Raw genomic sequence first — 11,247 nt, forward strand, 5'->3', positions numbered from 1 at the left:
CTTAAACATACAGGAATCACTTTACCAATATTTTCATTGCATCACAGATGATGAAGAACACAAACGCATCTTAAATAATGTTAGCATAAATCATAAGGTCCCTGCTTAAATAAAGGACAAATAATACAAACTATTATTGAGATGAATTCTTGGGGCCTTTCATACAATGTGCATGCCAACTAAGCATCATGTTTATTTCTGTTGCTTTAATTTGATACATTTTCAACATCTTGTTGTTCTGGATTAATCATCTAAAGTGTTTTTGTCCTATTTCATGCATGTTCATTTCCCAGATGAGCTGTATTTTGTAGTAAAGTACAAGAGCCAGTAGTTACATTTGAAGTACCGTATGAAAACTGAATTTTCCTCAACACGCTTCACAATGAAAGCCTTGTTAGGAAAAGAAAGGACTCTGTCCACTGAAACGTGACTGGACTGGGCTTTTAATTTGAAACGGATACAGGAAGTTTGCATTCATTTTTTCAGAAATACCGGAGTTCTGCTTATCAACATGTACAAACAGTTAATCAAAGTACCACCCATGTTTAGTTGGGGGCAGTGAGAATGAGATTCGGGCAGCCCAGTCTTCACCTCCTCATCACAGTCCTATCCTAGTGGATGTCCACTCATCACATTATGTCCAGTAGACTGAGGTCTGGACTCAGGCTCCCTCACCAGCAGTCCACTGCTTAGATGGCGAACATTGATGAAGTCGTCTGTTGTCACGATGCTGTTGATGGAACAACCACCTCCCATCACACACATCAATACAGACCTATTGTGGAGCTGTCTTAGGTGTGAGAAGCTTTTTCCTGAGTTGAGAAATTAGTTTGGACAGACCACCCTCGCTTACAAAAGAGCCAATTAGAGCAGCATAATGCCGTCTTCAATTAGATTTGCATGGCCCGCTCGGAGGCAGCCGCTGCCTATTGTCCTGCAGATTAAACACAGGCAGCACAGCCTCAGGCCTCACTTCCCCTGCCTGCATGTACTCTCCTTGTACCAAACATGCACACATACACAGTCGGTTGTGCTGATGGCTTTCTTTTGCTGTGTGACTGGAGCATCATTTAACACCACGACTCTGCTTTAGACAGCTGACTGAACACTGCCTACTCCTGATATTCACAGTTTTTAATCATAAATGATGAAGAAGTACTCTACCAATTTAGAGTTGTGCTTCCACAAAGTTGTGGGACTAGCAGGAGACGGATTCATAGATATCCTGCCTTTTGGCCCTTTACCATAAGGCCCCTCTGCCTCGAAATGTGAATAACTTTTTGCTATAAATTTGTAGTCGCCAAGCCAAAACTGAGATAACCCTGATTACATCACTATGACATCATCAGGGGTTGTTTTCTCCTACTAGACAAAAAACTGGTCCAGAGCAACAAAAGACATTATCCTGATGAAACGTGCCTGAGTCTCATGTTCCAGTGATGCTCGTTAGCCAGAGAGCTTGGAAGGAAGTAAAGCGGGTCGTCCACTAATCAGAAGCCTCCTCCAGTTCAGGGGCAAGTTACTAAACCCCAACTTTCTCCTGAGGGCTGTGCCATCGGTGTGTGAGTGTGTGTCTGAATGATTAGTTTAGATCCTAATGAGCAGGTGGCACCTTGTATGGCCAGCCTGTGAAGCTAACATTAGCAGAGTACGTTAGCACATTGGCTCTTCTATGCTACGCTAGCTACTGAAGATATACTGAATGTATACACATGCTGCTTTTGCTTTATAATGATTGGAACAGAGAAGATAGACTTACCCGGCTTTCCAGGAACAGTGTTGTTCTAATCAGAGCCATTAATAAATTGTCCTAAGTGAGTCTTGAGGCCTGCCTGGCATGTAGCAGAGTGTGTATTTCGGGTCTGAACCTCTGTCATCACAGCACAGATCCTTCTCATGGACTCCAGTTGTGTCTATTGGTTTAGCATCTCCTTTCCCTTCAGATGACTTAATACTACTGTGATGCTGCTATGATAATACTGTTTCTCTTGCTCTGCTTTGATTATTGTGTTTCAGTTGACTTGTTTGGCTTATAGTAGTGTGGACGTACGATGAAACTGAAAACAGTCGTAGGTCTGCAGTGTCTGATAGGGCTGTCACTGTTTCAAACAGTCAGCGACAAACCAATTCAGAACTGACACGTACAGCTTCCTAACTTCTAATTCCAACGCAACCCAAATAGCATGATACGCTCACCCCCCACGCACAATCTCCATTTGTTTGTTGGTGGTCAGAGAGTCTTACCCTTCAGTACAACAGTGGTGGGCCGTCAGGGCCAGCAAGGCCTTCTCTGCTGGCCTAAACAGAATCACAAAGTTGTATCTATTTTATAATTTAATATTTTTTCTTAAATACACTACATGTATTATAATTTATAAAAATATTTTCCCATTATCTTATTTTCTCATTGCACAGCTACTGTCTTCCTCAGTTGCTCTGCTTCCAGTGCAGCTTGTTTTAAGTAGAGCTTTTATCCAATCAGATCTCACCTCTGTGTCTCTAGGTAAGAACAGTGACCCAGGCCTGCAGACTCTGAAGTGCATCCAGTGCAGTTTAAGTGAATGGGGACGATATTGTTGATTGTCATAGTCTTCAACCAATCAGATCTTTAGTTTGACATGTTGGGCGTATTATTTGACGTATCAGAGCCTGCGCGCCGGCCAATAATGACGTCAGCATTACATGCAGATCAGTGTCCATGTGTAGCTTTGCCGCGAGGTGCAGAGTGTGCTGTGATTGGTCAGTGGGCGAGCACGTGACTATCGTGAAACGAAATTTAACAGCAGAGGCTGTCACATCACGTGATGCAGCTCAGCCAATCAAATATGGGCATTCTGACTGAGTGAGATGCACCATGACAGAGGGGGCTGAGACGAGGAAAGACACTGCAGAGCAGTACGTTCAACGTTCAATTTGTGAAAGTAAAATCCTATAATAATCTCTTTGGGTCGCAGCTTGTCATTAAGGAATGATGGCGGATCCCACAGCCAGACCAGCTGAGAACATTATATTTTCCTGAATTTAGGCTTTTGCATTTTCTAAATGCTCTGGCATTATTCAAACGACTCGTAACGAACGGAGTTACAGCATTAAAAATGAATAATAGCTGTGGCGCCATAATGTGGTTATAAGGTGGTATTTCAGCTGCAGGACAGCAGTGTATAAAATGCACAGCCCACCACTGCAGTACACACACATACATGTGTGTCTTGAGATGTGGTGCGACCTGCCATTTTATATGGTGGCTCCATTTTGGTGAGTATCCTGCAAACCTTCACCGTTGCTCTTATAGACTGAATTTTGAGTATGAACAGGTCCTTACAGTTCAAATATTGAGTTTTCTGAGTAAAGAAAGCACAAGCCGTTCCATGGATGGGTCTACTGTAATGTGTTACAGTGCTTATTTAAAATGAGCTCAGTATTGGGGTAAAGATCTTAGAGCAGCCATCAGCTCATCTATTTAACTGATGTGTTTGAAATGAAGCACACAAGGCTTCAGCTCCCAGCAATACCTTCTGACTTCCCTCTGCCTTTGTTAGAGAACCTTTCGAGTCAGGGCAGTGATGTTGTGAGGTTAATGACTGTGAAAAAATTGCACTAAGGAGTCATAAGTTGCAACGGTGACCACAAAAGTAGAGGTCATGTAATTAGGCCGGGTCCTAATGATGGTGAAGCCACAGGAGAGAGCCCTAAACATCCTGACCAATTGGCTGTCAGCTGATGACCAGTGGTGTTACCCTGCAGGATACAGTCTGAGCCAACAACTGAACTAGCTTAAAAAAAACTGCTGGGAGGGAAACTACTCAGTTTTTCCCAATATAACAAATGCAGACAAAGGCCTGGGGCAGTAACTGGAAGCTTATCTGACTATAAAGAGAAAAGTCTGTCTGTGTCCTTCGTCTATCTCGAGAACCGTTCCTCCGATCGGCTTCACACTTGGCCGGTGTATTGCTGTGCTCTGTTGAATTTGGTGCAGTTTGGACAAGCAACACCTTCAGTATTAATAAACTTTGAATACACTAACAAACTGCGCTCTGTGCAGGGGCGGAGCTTCAGGGCTCTGCAGACTCATTTTTGCTGCTAGATGCTGGATATACTAACGTTACAAAGTAACGTTTCTAACGGCACCATAAATTACGCGACATTTTTCCCATTTAAAAAAACAAACGAGATATTCGATACAGCCATAGTGTTTACAGCCGCTGGAATGACTGTGACCAGGCTGTGCTCCCGTGTTACACCCGACCATTTCCTCGACAGATCTACTGTGAGATATTTGTTCCATTCAATGGGCAATTATTTTCGTGGTAATAAGCAAACGGACAATCGGATTTTGTCCAATAGGTTATTGGGGTATCAGAATAATGGGCCTTCAGACAAATGGCATGGCACCCAGTCCGCAACTCCCAGGAATTTTGTTCAGCAGTCAAATTCTCAATTTTAAAGCATTTATAGAGCCAAGTCAATAATTATGATTAATTATGAATAAGTATGATTGATCAGAATACTTGCCCACCTCCAGATATCATAGCCTAAATTATGCTGATACATCACCCTTCATCACCAGTTCATTTAAAAAGTTGTGAGAAGAGACGGGGCAGAGGAGCCGTCACTCACATTAACTTTGCACAGGCAGTTTTTTGGGTTTGAAAGAATGCCACACATTAATTTCTGTTCGTTGTTGCACATGCAATGACCCGGTTTGAGATAAAGGCTGACCCTTCACCTCTAAAGGCACATCCTGGCTCAAGACTTCCATTAATGACAAGGTTACAGTGTGTTTTGATTGGCAGAGGAATGGAAAAGCAAAGAGTTACTCAGGCAGTTCCTGTGATCGTATGCAGCTTCAGGTATCATTTTCCATCGCTCTCAGGCCCGTCCTGTCTTATTCCCTGTAAGGCCTTTCCCTGGGGATCAGGCTTGTGGCTGCATTCCAGAGCCGTCCTCTCAAATTAGACTTTCTAGAGGCTGCAGCCGTTCTGATGCTCCCTTCATTGGGAGGCAACACACACAAACCCTGCCTTCTTGACCACGCTTGAGATCCTGCCCACAGCTCCAAAGCAAGTTTACACTTTTAGCCTCCTGCGATTTGAGGAAAAGTAGTTTTGTAAAACTCCAGCAGGTATGCAGTAAACACTCACTCACTTGTTGCCAGCAGTGGACTGTGCAACACACTCCTTCAGGCCAATCGTGACATCCGATAATCTTAGTTAGTTGGAGCCAATATCAATACGGTAACCGATAATAATCTTGCAAAGGGAAAAATGTGTAGAGGAAAGTTTGTCATATTAATGATACAATAATCTATTTTTCTAAAACAACACCAATGTTTAGAGAGGCTTTACCATCCCGAGAATAAAGACTATTATTTTTTGACTTTATCGCCGAAATGACAAGCATAAAAGCTACAAAACCCTTTGAATAAGGTTACATACTGTTGCATTTCCTAAAGCCCTTGGACGGCATTGTCAATAGAGTGTTCAAACCTTCGACAGTAAACTGGCTAACAGCTCTATGTTATCCTCCTCCCTCTGCTGCTGATGTGAAGACAAACTGCCGACCGGTCCTGCTGGTAGTAATGAGGCACTGGTTGGTCTCAGTCAAGTCCACAAGAATTCAACTTATTTTCAGAAACATGGCTAATTAGGCTTTTTTTGCTCTTACATAGCAATTCACTATTAGCACAAGATGCTCCATATGTAGAGGAAACGGGTCATTTGGGCCACCTGCTGGCAGCAGAAGTGTGGCTTTATACTAAGTAATTTAGAAATGAATATAAATCTGGATTAATGCTTCACTTAAAGACTGTAACTGATAGAAAAGTTGTGAAATAGTGTTTTTAATTGTGCTTGGCATGAAAGCTTGGCTCCTCACACTCACAATGTCAAGTTCCCCGAGTGTGAGCAACAATCCAAAGCCTTTGGTAATGGAAAGTGGATGGTACAAATTGATTACCTGCTGCTGTCGTCATTTTTCTTTTAAAGAAGAACTGTGGTCGTCAAGATTATGTGGATTATGTTCTACAGCGCTTATTTGAGAGTTTCTCTAGTGATCAAATACCTCGGTGCCCACCAGCTGCGGGAAATTGTTATAAACCAAACCTCTGATAAAAATAATTCCATTTCAGGTGGAGTGGTTTTCTTCCTGTCTGTTGTTATTCAGAGGGGATGTTACCTGGTCAAGAACAGGCTTTCAGGATCCCGAACATCTTTCTGAAAGGATGACCATCTGTGCTAAACTGTGTTGGAAATGTGAATTATTATTTATAATTTTTTCTGGTTTTGTATCTGTGTAAAGTAGTTATTGCCCCATCATTTCTATCCACCAAAAAACGCCACTGAGGGGACGGGGAGGTGAAGTTTATGTTCCAGTTGTTCAACTGGCATTTGATAAATTGCTCATACGGTCTTCCTTACTGGCAGGTCTTGTTGCGTTGATGATTGAGTAAAATACAACCTCATGTTTGTTCCATTCTCTACGCTTAAGCAACTGCTCTGAACGCACTTTTTGGGTGGGCTGCCGAATATCCTGTAGAAACACTTTTATGGAACGTTTAATGAAGCCCTGTAGCTCAACAGACTGGTACTTACTGCAAGGTGCTTATCATGTTCTCGCAACATCATGGGTCTGAGTGCAGCTGGGAACAGAAATTGCTGGTCACACCTGTACCTTCATCTGTCATTAGTAAGCTGCGTGGTTGGGGGCAGACATGACATTTCAATTTCAATGAGCATGTGTAACATCCAAATGAACATGGCCTCAGTGGCACTAACACAATCCATCTCTTGTCTCCACAGATGCAGCAGCTCTTCTATGAGAACTATGAACCAAATAAGAAGGGCTACATACGAGACCTCCACAACAGCAAGATCCATCGAGCCATCACCCTCCACCCCAACAAGAACCCTCCTTACCAGTATCGCCTACACAGCTACATGCTCAGCCGGAAGATCGCACACCTGCGCCACAGAACCATTCAGCTCCACCGGGAGATAGTTCAGATGGGACGCTACGGAGCGAATGAGCCCAGCCGAGAGGACCTCCAGCTTGGCATGCCACCTTCATTTATGCGCTTCCACCCACGGCAGAGAGAGGAGGTCCTGGAGTGGGAGTTCCTGACAGGGAAGTACCTGTTCTCATCTTCTGACGGTCAGCCGCCCCGCCGCGGGATGGATTCCTCCCAAAGGCAAGCCCTGGATGACATCATCATGCAAGTGATGGAGATGATCAATGCCAATGCCAAGACACGAGGGCGGGTCATTGACTTCAAAGAAATCCAGTATGGCTACCGGAGAGTCAATCCCTTATACGGGGCAGAGTATGTGCTCGATCTGCTGCTGCTGTACAAGAAGCACAAAGGAAAGACCATGACAGTTCCTGTGAGGAGGCATGCCTACCTGCAGCAGACCTTCAGCCAGATCCAGTTCAGAGAGGAGGGGGAGATGGATGCCAGAGCTCTTGCCAGCCATATCAACAAGGATTCAGACTCCCTCTCATTTCTGTCCAACTCCCTCAAGATGCTGGTGCCCTTCAAGCTGGCCACCTCTGGCCAGGACCAGAGGGAACCAAAAGAGAAGAAAGTCAACATCTTGGTACCTCTGTCTGGGCGCTATGACATCTTTGTGCATTTCATGTCTAACTTTGAACGAGTTTGTCTGATCCCAAACCAGAACGTCAAGCTACTGATCCTGCTCTTTAGCACAGACAACAACACAGAGCGGGTCAAGCAGGTGGAGCTGATGAGGGAGTATCACATGAAGTATCCTCGGGCTGAGATGGAGATAAAGCCCGTCACCGGCTCCTTCTCCAGAGCTCTGGCTTTGGAAGTGGGTTCCTTGCACTTCTCCAATGATTCACTGCTCTTCTACTGTGATGTGGATCTGCTCTTCACCAGTGACTTCCTCAAGCGATGTCGGACCAATACAGCTCTGGGAGAGCAAACCTACTTCCCCATCATCTTCAGCCAGTATGACCCCAAGGTGGTGTACGCTGGGAAGGTCCCGAGCAACAATCACTACGTCTTTACCTCCAAGACTGGTCTGTGGAGGAACTACGGCTTTGGGATCGTCTGTGTCTACAAGGGGGACTTGGTTCAAGCTGGAGGCTTTGATACCTCTATACAGGGGTGGGGATTGGAGGACGTGGACCTTTTTAATAAATTTGTCCAGTCAGGGATTAAGTTGTTCAGAAGCACAGACACAGGGATAGTGCACGTTCACCACCCCGTCATATGTGACCCAAACCTGGAGGCAAAGCAATATAAGATGTGTCTGGGCTCCAAGGCCTCGTCGCACGGCTCCACCCAGCAGCTGGCCGAGCTCTGGCTGGAGAAGAACGACCACGGCTTCAGGAGACTGGCCAGCAATAACGGCTCAGTTAGGACAGCGTGAGAAAAGCCGGGCTGCAGACTGTCATAGACTGAAAAGTGAACCCGGTCTGTGCTCACTTCTCGCTGCGTGGTGTTTTCACTACCTAATTTATTTTTTACTGAAACTAAAGACTTCACATGGATATATTTTGAAAATATGTCTTTTTTTAAGGAAAATATAAAGAAACGCCGCCATGAACAAGTCATAGAGACAGTCTGGCTTCTAGTACGGAATTACATAATTGATTAATGATCAAAGAAATATTTTGTGAGCCTGATTACAACAAGGGCCCGAGGCCCCTCTGGCCTGTTACCTGGTATCTGTCGGGCAGGTGTGCCTAATGGAGCACACCGTCATGGTCCTTGAATCCATTGGTCTTGTGTGCAGAAAACCGACTGGTGTCCATGTACTCTCAGACCATCAGTGCTCCAAATAGAACTCAACTCTTGATTGTGAATGTTTACAAAAGACTGATTGTCAACAACATTTTATCAATGACAAAACTCAGATCACAGCTATCTCAGCGGCCGTGGTTCCGCTCGTCTGTTCAATGTGACTTTTGTCATCCCATCACACCCGGACGCATTAACTTGTCAAGTCTGTACACTCTGAGATCGGATCTTGCTCTCATTGGAATCCCATCAGCCAGACCACGTGCTGAGGTGGCCTGGCTCGCATTGACTTCAGATGTCAGTGTGTGTGGACAGCAAGTGGACCCACTCTCGACAGTTTATCAAATGTAGGTCTCCACATCATCTCCCGAGGAGAGATGAGGAAGAGAGGAGAACCAGGCTGGAGCCCAGCTGAGACCTGCTGTCTGAGTCCTGTTAACTTACTGCTGATGAAAACACGTTTCCTGAAGTCTCCTATTACTGTAGGGAGGAAGAGTAAGCAGCAGAAATAGCAGGGGACTTTTATTGTGAAGAATTTGCAGGAAATGAAATGTTTTATTCATCGTTCTAGAGCCGCCCCTTTGACCACAAAATGTATCCGATCACTATCAGATCAGGCAGGTCACACTGAAGTGTGGACACACATGTGGACACAGCTGAGTTGACCTGGTGCATCCGATGACAAAAGTCACATTGATACCACGGCCTATGATTTCTAAGGGCCGGCCATTACATACTTCCATTCACAGTGGTTTTCTTCCATTAGCTTTTATGGTTTTGGTAATATGACACAACACTGTTATTGTTTCTCCTGGATTTATTAATTTTAATTTTTGATTTCTGTGAACCCAACTGCTGGATTTTATATCTGCAACTGATCTTTTGCTGTCTTATTTATTGAATTTGGAGGCTTCACTTCTACTCTCTGACTGTTGAGCTGTGTATAATGAAAAGATTGTATCACCATGTCAGATGTGGGATGGCATTTTTTTTCATGTTACTTTTCTTAAACTCATTATCACCAAAGAGTTTTGCACAGTCTGCTTTAGGTATCATGTTGCCTTTGTGTGTGTGTGTGTGTGCGCACGTGCGTGGGTGGGTGGGTGTTGTTTTGCAGGCACAAACATGAAACTGACTGTATAATAGAGAGTAAACACAAAAGCTCTATCTGTCCCAGGCCTTTGATGGGTGAAGTGGGAACCAGCCTGGCCTTTAATTCCAGTGGGTTGAAATGGGAGCAGCTCTCTGGTCGGCCAGCTCAAGTCAGACGTCGCTGTCTCTTTTTATAAATGACTTTCTTTTATGTTGACATAAAGTGTTGTGGCTGGTCCCGGCCTACAGAGGTGTGGTCTGCTGATTCCATTGAGCTGTGATGTGAAGCCCCACATCGTCTGGTCCTGTGCTCCAGGTCTGAGGGCAGAACATTTCCTCAGTGATGGGCCTCACTGTCCTGCTCCTGTCTGTGTTGTGCATAGGCAGGTACTGTACGTTGTAGCACTCCGTCGGGTTGATGCTCCTCTTTCAGCATGAATGGCTGATTTTAAGTTGTAACAGAATGAATGGCTGTGTTGTCATTATAGTGTTTGTTTTTTTATTTTCTTGGATTTATTTTGTAATTTTTGTTCTTTCAACTCTGTCCAACTGGGCAAGGTTTTCTATTTAAGAAGAAATAAAATGGGGGAAAAGTATGTAATTGTGCTGCTCTTGTTGTGTTTCTCTGTCTTTTACATTCACAGTTATCAGGATGACAGAAACAACGGGTAAAATACAGGACTCACCTTCTACTAGTGAACACGTAGCACTAAACAGATCAGCAACATGGAGACAGTGAAGCAGAGGCCTTCAGGGCTCCTGAGCCTGTGGGCCTGGAGCAGAGTCATCTAGCCTCAGGGACTGTGCTGGCATTCATATCCAGTCCATGGGAAGAATCACTTCATAACGGGCGCTAACTGCAAAGACTACCCAGGAATTGAGATTGTGCAAATAATGACATCATATCAACAATAAATCTAATGTAAAGCAGCTGAGTTGGAGCCCATTAGTGGTTCAGTGATCTCTGGTCACTGTCAGGAAGCTCCCGCAGAGACAATAAAACGGGGCCTCCAGAGCAAATGCTGGATCAGTCAATACTAAAATCTACCCGTTTCTATCACAACGCTCTAACCAGAGATTAACTATTAAAGCGGTCGCCAGGCTGTCAACCACGTATCAGCTTCTGGTTATTGAAACTGAAAATATGGTAGTCATTTTAATCACCTTATATTTTGAGTAATTAAGATGTTATGCAGTTGTCCGCTTACTGATGAAATGTGACACATAAGTCCTGTTCAGGTTCATCTTCATCAGTTGAATCAATTTGCATATTTTTGTGATGTTGACGGGTTATTGAAACTGTTGTGACTGTTCACCCCACAGTCAGTCAAACAGCCTCCTTTGCCTCCATTGTCCCTGAAACAGATGCATGCACATGCAAATAAACAGCGTTG

General features: G+C 44.3%; 1 protein-coding gene across 2 annotated transcripts in view; it reads left to right on the forward strand.

The window, feature by feature from the left end:
* Positions 1–10,449, forward strand: part of chsy1 (chondroitin sulfate synthase 1) — a 53,649-nt gene extending 43,200 nt beyond the window's left edge. For both annotated transcript variants that reach the window (XM_076090905.1, XM_076090906.1), the window contains exon 4: positions 6,798–10,449. In XM_076090905.1, the coding sequence (XP_075947020.1) occupies positions 6,798–8,390 (1,593 nt within the window). In that variant the 3' untranslated portion in view covers positions 8,391–10,449. The remainder of the gene's footprint in view (positions 1–6,797) is intronic.
* The last annotated feature ends 798 nt before the right edge of the window (positions 10,450–11,247 follow it).

Source organism: Anarhichas minor, unplaced genomic scaffold (assembly GCF_050575085.1).
Source record: "Anarhichas minor isolate MPS153535 unplaced genomic scaffold, ASM5057508v1 ptg000013l, whole genome shotgun sequence".
Taxonomy (NCBI): Eukaryota; Metazoa; Chordata; class Actinopteri; order Perciformes; family Anarhichadidae; genus Anarhichas; species Anarhichas minor.